Source organism: Pristiophorus japonicus, chromosome 1, assembly GCF_044704955.1.
Source record: "Pristiophorus japonicus isolate sPriJap1 chromosome 1, sPriJap1.hap1, whole genome shotgun sequence".
Classification (NCBI taxonomy): domain Eukaryota; kingdom Metazoa; phylum Chordata; class Chondrichthyes; family Pristiophoridae; genus Pristiophorus; species Pristiophorus japonicus.
In genome coordinates, this window is record NC_091977.1 from 522,128,373 (window position 1) to 522,141,282 (window position 12,910).

The window sequence follows — 12,910 nt, forward strand, 5'->3', positions numbered from 1 at the left end:
AGAGGGATGGAGTACAAAAGCAGGGTGGTCCTACTGCAACTGTATAGGGTATTGGTGAGGCCGCACCTGGAGTACTGCATGCAGTTTTGGTCACCTTACTTAAGGAAGGATGTACTAGCTTTGGAGGGGGTACAGAGACGATTCATTAGGCTGATTCCGGAGATGAGGGGGTTACCTTATGATGATAGATTGAGTAGAATGGGTCTTTATTCGTTGGAGTTCAGAAGGATGAGGGGTGATCTTATAGAAACATTTAAAATAATGAAAGGGATAGACAAGATAGAGGCAGAGAGGTTGTTTCCACTGGTCGGGGAGACTAGAACTAGGGGGCACAGCCTCAAAATACTGGGGAGCCAATTTAAAACCGAGTTGAGAAGGAATTTCTTCTCCCAGAAGGTTGTGAATCTGTGGAATTCTCTGCCCAAGGAAGCAGTTGAGGCTAGCTCATTGAATGTATTCAAATCACAGATAGATAGATTTTTAATCAATAAGGGAATTAAGGATTATGGGGAGCGGGCGGGTAAGTGGAGCTGAGTCCATGGCCAGATCAGCCATGATCTTGTTGAATGGCGGAGCAGGCGCGAGAGGCTAGATGGCCTACTCCTGTTCCTAATTCTTATGTTCTTATGTTCTTATAATGCTGGAACTAATACAAGCAAACTGCACAGATCTGTCAACATCGGAAACAGAACTATCAGTTCACATTTCAGATAGGGTTTCTCTGAGGAAGGGTCTCAGCCTATCTCACTCTTTCAGTTACTACTTACGCACATTTTCAGTTTTGACACAGCAAAGTTTGAAACAGAAAATCAAGTCCTAGTTTTGATATAATTTTCTGCTGGCAAGCATTTCACTAATCTTTAGCCTAGGTCACTTTAAACCCCTGAGTGCAGGAGTTTAAAGTAACCTAGGATCTCTTGCTGTATCAAACTCCATTAATGGTTTGACACGCAGACAAAAAACACAGTAAGTATAAAATGGATGGTAAACAGTAGCCCAAACAACCTTCCTCTTTTTGATAAGTAGCTTTCCAGGTGTTCTCATTATTTAATGTTAGAACATCTAAAAATGAGTGTGTCTGTTGGGAACATGGTGCCTTTCAAACCATTAATCAAATTTGATGCGCTATTATAGAAATCCGTAACTTTTTTCCTCGTTTTTTTTTTAGCAAGTTCTCTCCTTACCTCTTCCCTCTCTGTTTGACTGTAGCTCCATGGGCAGCTGGTGAACACCCTCCAGTAACTCACCCAAGTGACTATTATTCAGGTGTGAGCGTCACTATACTATTTGATCATGGCAGAAACAGATCCAGACAACACAGCCATTTCCAGCAGGGGTACTTGAACAGCAACCAGGAGTATTTTCCCTCTCAAACCCAAAAGCGACAAAGCCAACTGTAGTGCCTTTATTCCTGCTTAGATTAGGTAGTTCAGCACAGACCACGGATCAAACCTGGATCCTTCCTTCCTGGTCTGCATTAGTCGGCTATGCCAAGAATAAATCAGCTGAGTTGATTGGGAGAGTTTAATTGGTAATTTACATTGCTATACTGTGAGGATTATAGTAATGGTACCCAAAAGGTAGTTGTCCTTGAAAATGGATGGCTCCAGACGATATCATAGATCAGTTTGAGGTTGCGGCTGTCATTAAAATGAATGAACCTCCTCCAGGTTGACCAAGCTTTCCCCATCAGTGACATTAACAGAATGACCTGGAGATAAGCAGACCCAATGTGATGGACGTTTATTGAATTAAGAAATTTGATGCTTTTCTAAAGGCCAAGAATTTTTAATAGATATATACACTTTGACAAAAGACTTAAGAACACATAATGGATACACTTTGACAAAAGACTCAAGAATGTAGGAATTAGGAGCAGGAGTAGGTCATATGTCCCTTAGAGGCTGCTCCACTATTCAATAAGATTATGGCTAATCTTCTATGTCAACACTTTCCCGCCCGATCCTCATATCTCTTGATTCCCTTAGAGTTGAAAAATCTATTGCTCTTAACCTTGACTATACTCAACAGCTGAGCATCCACAACCCTTTGGGGTAGAGAATTCCAAAGAATCATAACCCTCTGAGTGAAGACATTTCTCCTCATCTCAGTCCTAAATGGCCGACCCCTTATCCTGAGACTACACCCCCTAATTCTACAATCTCCTGCCAGGGGAAACAACCTCTCAGCATCTACACTGTAAATCCTGCTCAGAATCTTGTATGTTTCAATGTATGTTTTCTTGTATGTACCTCTCATTCTTCTAATCCAGACAGTATAGGCCCAATCTACTCAATCTCTCCTCATAGGACAATCCTATCACCCCAGGGATCAATCTAGTGAACCTTTGTTGCATTACCTCTAAGGCAAGGACATGGTCCTCTTTAAGGAATCAGTGTGAGGGAACTAAATCAGTGGCTACTCTTTTTAGACAAGGGATTATGGTTAGCACAAAAAGCAAAATACTGCGGATGCTGGAAATCTGAATAAAAACTAAATGTCAGAAACACTCAGCATGTCAGGCAGCATCTATGGAGAGAGTGAATAATAAAAAAGGCTTGGGATTTATATAGCGTCTTTCACGACCACCGGACATCTCAAAGCACTTTACAGCCAATGAAGTACTTTTGGAGTGTAGGCACTGTTGAAATGCACTCCCACAAACAGCAATGTGATAATGACCGATAATCTGCTTTTGTTATGTTGATTGAAGGATAAACACCAGGGATAACTCCCCTGCTCTTTGAAATAGTGCCATGGGATCTTTTACATCCACTTGAGAAAGCAGACGGAGCCTCGGTTTAACGTCTCATCTGAAAGACGGCACCTCCGACAGTACAGTACTCCCTCAGCACTGCACTGGAGGGTCAGCTGAGATTTAAGTGCTCACGTTCTTGGAGTGGGACTTGAATCCATAATCTTCTGAGTGTACCCACTGAGCCACAGCTCAGCCAGCGCTCCTTTGAATATCCAGGGATTACCCTGAGGTAATGAGTCCCGTTAATCACAACATAGTGAGGCTACCCACTGAGCTACCCAATAATAGCTGAAGGGCAGTACCTAACTTTTGAATGGCATGAAAGAAAAGTACCAGTTGAACCCAAACATTTCGACAGGATAACACGTGGATGGGCTATTTCTGGAATAATGTTCCTTCTCTTGGGTGAAGAGAGCTCGCTTGACTGTATATGCACGTGTTTCATGTTCAGCCATGAACTCATTGAATGGCGGTGCAGGCTAGAAGGGCTGAATGGCCTGCTCCTGCACCTATTTTCTATGTTTCTATGTGTCAAATGGTGATGCTGCCTTTATATTCGACCGAAAACCTAGCATTTTAAAATAATAATTAAAGAAGTTATTACCTCCTTAATTCAAGAAGTTGCATAGTTGTCGTTCTGACTTTAAAACATTTTTGTTACTTTGATTTATCTTAGCTTGAGACAAATATAGCAAGAGAGGACATAAATCCGTGTTTATCCAAACCGCACTGTGGCAAGCCGTGCGGGGGGGGGGGGGGCGTGTCGTGGGGTGACGTAATTGGGGAACAGCTGACTGATGGCGGAGCGTGTGCTTGAGGGCGGGGCCAGAGGTAGAGGCGAGCGCTGGGCGGGGCCAGAGAGAGAGGCGAGCGCTTGAGGGCGGGGCCAGAGGGAGAGGCGAGCGCTTGAGGGCGGGGCCAGAGGGAGAGGCGAGCGCTTGAGGGCGGCGCGTGCGCCTGAGGGCGGAGCCAGGGGGAGAGGCGTGCGCCTGAGGGCGGAGCGCGAGCTCGATGCCTCCAGTGGGAGAGGAAGCCCCGCCCCCGCCCTGTGTCACACGGAGCGGGAAGTGACAGCGAGCGCGCGCGGCTCTTTAACCGTTTTCAGGCACCGGCAGTAGCGGGCGGGCCAGTTACCGGCACGGGTTGTGAGGCGACCCCCTCCCAGGGGAGAGAGTGCGGGCGGATGACTCATTAATCGGCGTTGTTGGTACACAGAGCGGCGGCATGAAGGTCTGGAGCTCGGAGCACCTCTTCAGGTGAGCTTCAGCGGGCAGTGAGTGCGGGCCGATTTAAACCGAGCGGGGGGTGGTAAGGCCCCGGCCCCTGAGGGGGCGGTAAGGCGAACCAGCCTGCTCCTCTGGACTAACGGCTTTGGTCCGAGTGGTCCCTGCGGCAGGTGCAGGTGCAGGGGTGGGTGGATGGCTCCGCAATTCCTGTTTTACATTTGCTGAAAATCTTAGCTTGCGGCTGTCTGCGCAAAAAAAAATGCCTTGCAGAATATCTGCTCTCACACTGTGGTAAGGCTCTGCACTGCAGAAAGAACTGAAGGAGCCTCGCTATTTGTGTGATGCAGTTTGTGTTTGTATTTGTGTGTGTGTGTGTGTATATATATATGGCAAACAATCTTCCACTGGTAGGTATTTTGCAATGATACAGATATAGTGGAGAGAAAGGGCCTGTTTTCCCTTAGCAAAAGAGTAAACAACCAGGGGGCATACATTTAAAGTAATTGGTAGAAAGTTTAGAGGGGATTTTAATGGAAATGTCTTCACCCAGAGGGTGGTGGAGATCTGGAACTCACTGCCTGAAAGGGTGGTAGAGGCAGAAATCCTCACCGCATTTAAAAAGTACTTGGATGTGCACCTGAAGTGCTGTAACCTACAGGGCTACTGACCAAGAGCTGGAAAATGTGATTAGGCTGGATAGTCTCTTGCTGGCCAGCATGGACACGATGGGCTGAAATGGCCTCCTTCTGCGCTGTAAATTTCTATTATTGTTTACTGCATCCCTTATCCAACTGTACCCAACTTCCTTGTAGTTCATCTGGGGAACAGATGTGATTGTGATGTCTAAGGGAATAAGTTTAGACTGCAGGAAGATTCAAAACTCAGACTTCCAGTCCTGAGCAGTGGTTGCTGTCAGCTTTGAGTCAGTGGGTTGTGGGTTCCAGACCTACTCCAGAGACTTGTGAATGTTATCCAGGCTGGCCCTCCAGAGCAGTACCGAGGGATTGCTGCACATTTGGAGGTGCAGTCGATCAACCAAGGCCTTCTAGGATGGACATAAAAGATCCCATGGCGCCACCCTGACACCCCCTCCTATTTCTCATTTACATGTTGCCCCTTGGCGACATCATCTGAACACACAATGTCATGTTTCACATTTATGCTGATAACTCCCAGCTCTACCTCACTACCACCTCGCTCGTCTGTTCCACTGTCTTCGATTTGCCACATTGCTTTTCCGATAGCCAGTACTGGATGAGCAGAAACTTCTTCCGACTAAATATGGGGAAGACAGAAGCCATTGTCTTCAGACCCTGCCACGAACTCGCCCTCTCTTTCTGTCTGAGACTGTGACTGGTGTAGTCAACCCCAAGATGAGCTGAACTTCTGTAATGTTGCCCGACTTCACTCCTGCCTCGGCTCATCTACTGAAACCCTTATTCATGTCTTTATTACCTCTAGTCTTGACTATTCCAATGCTTTCCTGGTTGGCCTCCTGTTATGTATGTAAACATTGTAACTGTAAGACTTGCCACCAGAGGGCGCAACTGTTGGTGGCCCAAGGGTCACCTGCACACCTCGTGCAAGGGCGTATAAAAGGTTGTCTGCCATGCTGCTTAGGCACTCTGGAGTTGTATTTAAAAGATTAAGGTCACATCGGTTTTAGCTCACAGTACTCAGTCTTGTCGAATTCTTCCATGTGTAACAATTGGCGACAAGTAACAGATTACAAACTTTCACGCGGTCATGGCTGCCGTTGGTATTTTTAGAGAGATTTATAGAGGGTGATGATTGGGAAGCCTTCGTTCAACATCTCGACCAGTACTTCGTGGCCAACGAGCTGGATGGGGACGATCAAGTGCAGGGCGATTCTCCTCACCGTGTGTGGGTCCACAATATACGGCCTCATCAAGAATCTGCTAGCACCGGAGAAATCAGCAGAGAAGACATATATAGAGTTGTGTACGCTGGTTCGGAACCACCTCAAGCCGAAGGAGAGCGTCTTAATGGCCAGGTATCGCTTCTACATGCAGCACCGCTCCAAGGGCCAGGACGTGGCAAGTTATGTCGTTGACCTGAGACGCCTTGTGGGAATTTGCTGGATTTTAGGGGGAAATGCCGCGGGACTGTTTCGTGCATGGCATCGGCCACAAGATCATTCTTCGCAAGCTGCTGTCTGCCGAATCTCTAGACCTGAGCAAGGCCATCATGATAACCAGGCATTCATATCCACGAGCAATAATACCAGACAGATATCTTCCCAGCATCGAAACTCACCGGCAAGTACTGTACATAAAATAACGTCACTAGCAGACAGAACCGCATATGGCAGGGCCTACACGTCTGCAGCTGCAAGACCTAGGATGACTGAGTCCACCATCGGGCATGAATGCAAATCCATTAGCACCATGTTGGCGCTGCGGGGTAATCATCGAGCCTATCAATGTCGATTCAAGCACTATGTGTGCAAAGGCTGCAAAACAATGGGGCACCTCCAGCGAATGTGCAAGAGTGCTGCGACTCACCACGTGGCAGAGTCAGCAGAGGATGATAGATCCGGCGTGGATCACGCTGAACAAGCAAGAGAGGCAACTCCACCCGAGGAAGAAGTGTATGGGGTACACACCTTCACCACCAAGAGCCCTCCTATCATGCTGAAAGTCAAATTGAATGGTATTCCGGTATCAATGGAGTTGGACACGGGGGCGATTCATAGAAACATAGAAACATAGAAAATAGGTGCAGGAGTAGGCCATTCGGCCCTTCTAGCCTGCACCGCCATTCAATGAGTTCATGGCTGAACATTCAACTTCAGTACCCCATTCCTGCTTTCTCACCATACCCCTTGATCCCCCTAGTAGTAAGGACCTCATCTAACTCCTTTTTGAATATATTTAGTGAATTGGCCTCAACAGCTTTCTGTGGTAGAGAATTCCACAGGTTCACCACTCTCTCTGGGTGAAGAAGTTCCTCCGCATCTCGGTCCTAAATGGCTTACCCCTTATCCTTAGGCTGTGACCTCTGGTTCTGGACTTCCCCAACATTGGGAACATTCTTCCTGCATCTAACCTGTCTAACCCCGTCAGAATTTTAAATGTTTCTATGAGGTCCCCTCTCATTCTTCTGAACTCCAGTGAATACAAGCCCAGTTGATCCAGTCTTTCTTGATAGGTCAGTCCCGCCATCCCGGGAATCAGTCTGGTGAACCTTCGCTGCACTCCCTCAATAGCAAGAATGTCCTTCCTCAGGTTAGGAGACCAAAACTGTACACAATACTCCAGGTGTGGCCTCACCAATGCCCTGTACAACTGTAGCAACACCTCCCTGCCCCTGTACTCAAATCCCCTCGCTATGAAGGCCAACGTGCCATTTGCTTTCTTAACCGCCTGCTGTACCTGCATGCCAACCTTCAATGACTGATGTACCATGACACCCAGGTCTCTTTGCACCTCCCCTTTTCCTAATCTGTCACCATTCAGATAATAGTCTGTCTCTCTGTTTTTACCACCAAAGTGGATAACCTCACATTTATCCACATTATACTTCATCTGCCATGCATTTGCCCACTCACCTAACCTATCCAAGTCGCTCTGCAGCCTCACAGCATCCTCCTCGCAGCTCACACTGCCACCCAACTTAGTGTCATCCGCAAATTTGGAGATGCTACATTTAATCCCCTCATCTAAATCATTAATGTACAGTGTAAACAGCTGGGGCCCCAGCACAGAACCTTGCGGTACCCCACTAGTCACTGCCTGCCAATTCAGTCAATTACGAGCCAGAAGGCTTTTGAGAAACTTTGGGGCAATAAGGCACAAAGGCCCATACTGAGCCCGATTCAGACAAAGCTGCACACCTACACCAAAGAGCTCGTACCAGTCATTGGCAGTGCGACAGTTAAGGTATCGTACATTGGAGCTGTGCATGATTTATCACTGGATTGTACCAGGCGATGACCCAACACTATTTGGCAGAAGCTGGTTGGGAAAGATTCGATGGAACTAGGACGACATCAAAGCACTATCTTCAGTGGATGATGCCTCGTGCGGCCAAGTGCTGCGCAAGTTTCCGTCGCTATTTGAACCAGGCATCGGCAACTTCACAGGTGCCACGGTGCAGATCCATCTAGTCCCCGATGCAAGGCCTGTTCATCGCAAGGCTCGAGCAGTTCCATATATGATGAGGGAGAAAGTAGAGATCAAACTGGACAGACTTCAACAAGAGGGAATCATATCGCCAGTCAAGTTCAACGAGTGGGCCAGTCCGATTGTTCCGGTGTTGAAAAGCGATGGCACGGTCAGAATCTGCGGAGACTACAAGGTAACGATCACCAAGTCTTGTTACAAGACTAGTACCCACTACCCAAGGCGGATGACCTGTTCGCAATGTTAGGGGGGTGGGGGTGGGTAGGGAGAGTCGTTCACCAAGTTGGACCTAACCTCCGCCTATATGACACAGGAGCCGGCTGAATCTTCGAAAAGATTGACTTGCATCAACACGCACAAAGAACTGTTTATAAAGCACAGGTGCTCTTTTGGGATTCGCTCGGCTGCTGCCATCTTCCAGAGGAACATGGAGAGTCTACTGAAATCTGTTCCGTGCACCGTTGTGTTTCATGACAACATCCTGATCACCGGTCGTGACACTACCGAACACATGCACAACCTGGAAGAGGTTCTAAGTCGACTGGACAAAGTGGAATTCTGGCTGAAACGCTGCGAATGTGTGTTCCTGGCACCAGTCGTCGAATTTTTGGAGAGAAAGATTGCAGCAGACGGCATCAGGCCCACGGACTCGAAGACCGAGGCCATCAAAAATGCACCCAGACCACAGAATGTGACGGAACTGTGCTCGTTCCTGGGATTCCCAACTATTTTGGTAGCTTTCTACCCGGGTTGAGCACTTTGCTGGAACTGTTGGACATGTTGCTACATAAGGGTGACGACTGGGTTTGGGGTAAATCTCAAGACAGCCTTTGAGAAGGCCAGAAACCTACTTTGTTCTAATAAGTTACTTGTACTTGTATGACCCGTGTAAACGATTAGTGCTAGCTTGTGATGCATCTTCGTACAGGGTCGGCTGTGTGTTACAGCAAACCAATGTATCGGGCAAACTTCAACCGGTTGCATACACATCTAGAAGTTTGTCTAAGGCTGAAAGAACCTAATATAGTATGGTCGAGAAAGAGGCATTAGCATGTGTATATGGGGTTAAGAAAATGCACCAATACCTATTTGGACTTCGGTTTGAGCTTGAAACCAACCACAATCTGCTCATTTCGCTGTTTTCAGAGAGCAAAGGTAAAAACACCAATGCTTCTTCCCGCATCCAAAGATGGGCACTAACATTGTCTGTCTATGACTGTTATCCGCCACAGACCAGGCACAGAGAACTGTGCTGATGTCCTCAGCCGCCTACCATTGGCCACTAACTGGGTGAAAATGGCGCATGGTCATGGATGCTTTTGAGAGCGAGGGGTCACCCATCACTGCTTGCCAGATCAGGACCTGGACCAGCCAGGATCCTGTGCTATCACTTGTAAAAAGTTGCTTCTTCAATGGGAGCTGGTCGGTCGTTCCCGGGGAAATGCAAGATGAAACTAAGCCATTTCACCGATGCAAAGATGAAATGTCCATCCAGTCGGATTGTCTCATGGGGTAATCGCATGGTTTTGCCAAAAAAAGGCAGGAAAACGTTTATTCGCGACCTACACAATACCCACCCAGGCATAGTCATGATGAAGGCTATAGCCAGGTCGCATGTTTGATGGCCCGGCATTGACTCGGACTTGGAGTCATGCGTATACCAGTGCAACACGTGCTTAGAATTGAGCAATGCACCAAGGGAGGCTCCATTGAGTTAGTGACAATGGACCATGTTTCACCATAGAAACATAGAAACTAGGTGCAGGAGTAGGCCATTCGGCCCTTCTAGCCTGCACCGCCATTCAATGAGTTCATGGCTGAACATTCAACTTCAGTACCCCATTCCTGCTTTCTCGCCATACCCCTTGATCCCCCTAGTAGTAAGGACCTCATCTAACTCCTTTTTGAATATATTTAGTGAATTGGCCTCAACAACTTTCTGTGGTAGAGAATTCCACAGGTTCACCACTCTCTCTGGGTGAAGAAGTTCCTCCGCATCTCGGTCCTAAATGGCTTACCCCTTATCCTTAGGCTGTGACCTCTGGTTCTGGACTTCCCCAACATTGGGAACATTCTTCCTGCATCTAACCTGTCTAACCCCGTCAGAATTTTAAATGTTTCTATGAGGTCCCCTCTCATTCTTCTGAACTCCAGTGAATACAAGTTCAGAATTCAACGAGTTTATGACCCGCAATAGCATCAAGCATGTCAGGTCTGCCCCGTTTAAGCCCGCATCCAACGGTCAAGCGGAACGGGCAGTCCAAACTATCAAACAGAGCTTGAAACGCGTGACGGAAGGCTCCTTGCAGACCCGATTAGCTCGGATTCTGCTTGGCTACCGGACATGATCCTACTCTTTCACTGGGGTTCCCCCTGCAGAATTGTTAAAGAGAGCACTCAAAACCAGGCTCTCTCTAGTCCACCTGGATCTAATTGATCATGTGGAAACCCGGCGTCACCGGCAAAACATGTACCACGATCACGTGGCTGTATCGTGTGACATTGATAACGACCCTGTGTTTGTCCTTAATTACGGTCATGGTCTTAAATGGGTTGCTGGCACTGTCTTGGCCAAGGCGGGGAATAGAGTGTTTATAGTCAAACGATTGAATGGGCAAATGTGCAGAAAGCATTTGGATCCGACCAAACTGCGGTTCACCGACAACCAGGAACAACCTGAAGAGGACATCACCATCATCGATCCACTAACACACCCACCCAGCAATCGACCTCGCTGTCAATGAAAAGGATGAATCCACCACTCCCAACAGTCAGACCAGCCGCGCCGCAGTGCAGCAATGGTCCGACCAACTCACCCATGCCAGAGTTTGAACTCCGACGATCAACCAGCAAGCGTAGGGCCCCGGATTGTCTCAACTTGTAAATAATTTGTATCAAATTACCATTGGTGGCCATGCCTTCAGCTGCCTAGGCCCTAAGCTTTGGAATTCCCCCTCTATACCATTCCGCTTCTCTACCTCCTCCTTTTTAAGATGCTCCTTAAAACACTCTCTGACCAAGCTTTTAGTCATCTGCCCTAATATCCCCTTATGTGGCTCTGTGCCAAACTTTGTTTGATAACACTCTTATGAAGCACCTTGGGACATTATACTACGCTAAAGGTGCTATATATCCTGGCCAATCTATATCCCTCAATCACCATCATTAAAACACCTAGAAGGACAAGGGAAAAAGGCGTGTGGGAACACCATCAGCTTCAAGTTCACTTCCAAGTCACACACCATCCTGACTTGGAAATTCATCGTCGCTGGATCAACAATGACTATACTTCAACAGTAGCTCATTCGTACTTCCTATTTTGGACGTCCTGAGATTGTGAAAGGCGTAATATAATTGCAAGTTTTTCTTCTTCTTCCAAATTCACCCGTAGCTATTTCAACACCATTCACGGAGTTATCTGTTGCCCAGTTTTCTTTGCAGTGTGTACTTTACATTTGTCAGTATTAAATGTTGTTTGCCATTGTTCTGCCCTCTTGCAGATTTCCATTTGAAAAAGTGAAACTTAGTTTGAAGAGTTCTTTCTTACTTATACAGATCACCTCTTTTCAGACTGAGTGAACTAGAGGCAGGGTAATAATTTTGTGATGCTGGATACTTTCAGGTCATATAACACACCATGCTACTACCAGTTCATTTGGTATAGATTATGGGAAAACATACAATTCATTTTTGTGAACAAATGTGATGAGGAGTAGGCTCTGGTATAGAAAAAGGAAACACTTATTTTCTGCTAGAACTAAACGGCCTAATATTTTTACAGTTAATTGCTATGTTGTGGTGCACTTTGCATTGCCATATTTTATGGTGCAAGTTAAAGAGGAACTTAAGGAAATTAGAATAAGTAAGGATATAGTACTGGAGAAATTAATGGGACTAAATGCCGACAAGGTAGCAGGCCAGGTAGATAAGGTGGTTAAGAAGGTGTATGTAATACTTGCCTTTATTAGTCGAGGTATGGACTACAAGAGCAAGGTGGTTATGTATAAAACACTGGTTAGGCCGCAGCTGGAGTACTGGGTGCAGTTCTGGTCACCACATTACAGGAAAGATGTGATTGCACTGGAAAGGATGCAGAGAAGATTTACAAGAATGTTGCCTGGACTAGAGAATTGTGGCTATGAGGAAAGATTGGAGATACTGGGTCTGTTTTCTTTGGAACAGAGGAGGCTGAGGGGAGACCTGATTGAAGTGTATAAAATTATGATAGAGTGGATAGGAAGAAGCTGTTTCCCTTGGCAGGAGGGGTCAACAACCAGGGGGCATAGATTTAAACAAATTGGGGGGAGGTTTAGAGGAGATAAAAGGGAAAATTTCTTCACCCAGAGGGTGGTGGGGGTCTGGAACTCACTGCCTGAAAGGGTGGTCGAGGCAGAAACCCTCACCACATTTTTTTTTTTTAAAGTACTTGGATGTGCACTTAAAGTGCCGTAACCTACAGGGCAACGGACCAAGAGCTGAAAAGTGGGATTATGTTGGATAGCTCTTGGTTGGCGGACACGATGGACTGAAATGGCTTCCTTCCATGCTGTAAATTTCTAAGATTCTAAAATTCAAAGTATGTTGTATCATTATCGTAGCAGTCCCTCGAAACGAGGTTGACTTGCTTCCACGCCAAAAAGGGATGCGTTCACGGGTGTTTCAATGAAGGACCTAATATTCCAGAACTACATCTTGAAGGGTGGAAGATGTCGGTGCGTGGATTTTTTTAACGTGGGGTGGCCGTTGCACACCAGCCACCACACGGGCTTGACAGAGCTAGG

At 46.8% G+C, this 12,910-nt stretch overlaps 1 protein-coding gene across 3 annotated transcripts in view; it reads left to right on the forward strand.

Annotated features, from left to right (window-relative positions):
- The window catches only part of prelid3a (PRELI domain containing 3A), a 52,425-nt gene that overhangs the window by 7,913 nt on the left and 31,602 nt on the right, over positions 1–12,910 (forward strand). The window contains exon 1 of one of the 3 annotated variants that reach the window (XM_070896401.1): positions 3,793–4,014. The exons of the other annotated variants lie outside the window; for them this stretch is intronic. Within the exon in view, the coding sequence (XP_070752502.1) occupies positions 3,983–4,014 (32 nt within the window). The 5' untranslated portion in view covers positions 3,793–3,982. Of the gene's footprint in view, positions 1–3,792; positions 4,015–12,910 lie in introns of those variants that run through there. 3 annotated transcript variants of the gene reach the window in all.